Consider the following 245-nt stretch of genomic DNA (forward strand, 5'->3'; position numbering starts at 1 on the left):
GATGAAAGCTTTAACTTATAGTGAAGCTCAAGAAATGATAGATAATAAAGAAAACAAGTAAATATAAATAAAAAATATAAATAAATAAATAAATAAATATAAATAAATAAATATAAATAAATACAAGTGTTTAGTTTATTTATTTATTTATTTTATATATTAATTAATTAATTTATTAACTAATCAATATCTACATTTATACAAATACTTATTGATACATCTATTTCTGTATTTGTATATATATA

At 13.1% G+C, this 245-nt stretch overlaps 1 protein-coding gene across 1 annotated transcript in view; it reads left to right on the forward strand.

Moving 5' to 3' along the window:
* Window position 1: 1 nt before the first annotated feature.
* EMH_0098830 (mitotic control protein dis3, putative) overlaps window positions 2-245 on the forward strand; it is a gene marked incomplete at both ends in the record, with an annotated part of 1021 nt that continues 777 nt past the window's right edge. Inside the window, one exon of the mRNA XM_013494034.1 lies at window positions 2-57. Coding sequence (XP_013349488.1) covers window positions 2-57 — 56 coding nt within the window. The remainder of the gene's footprint in view (window positions 58-245) is intronic.

This window comes from Eimeria mitis, genomic scaffold (genome assembly GCF_000499745.2).
Source record: "Eimeria mitis Houghton genomic scaffold, Emh_scaff10123, whole genome shotgun sequence".
In the NCBI taxonomy this organism is placed as follows: Eukaryota; Apicomplexa; class Conoidasida; order Eucoccidiorida; family Eimeriidae; genus Eimeria; species Eimeria mitis.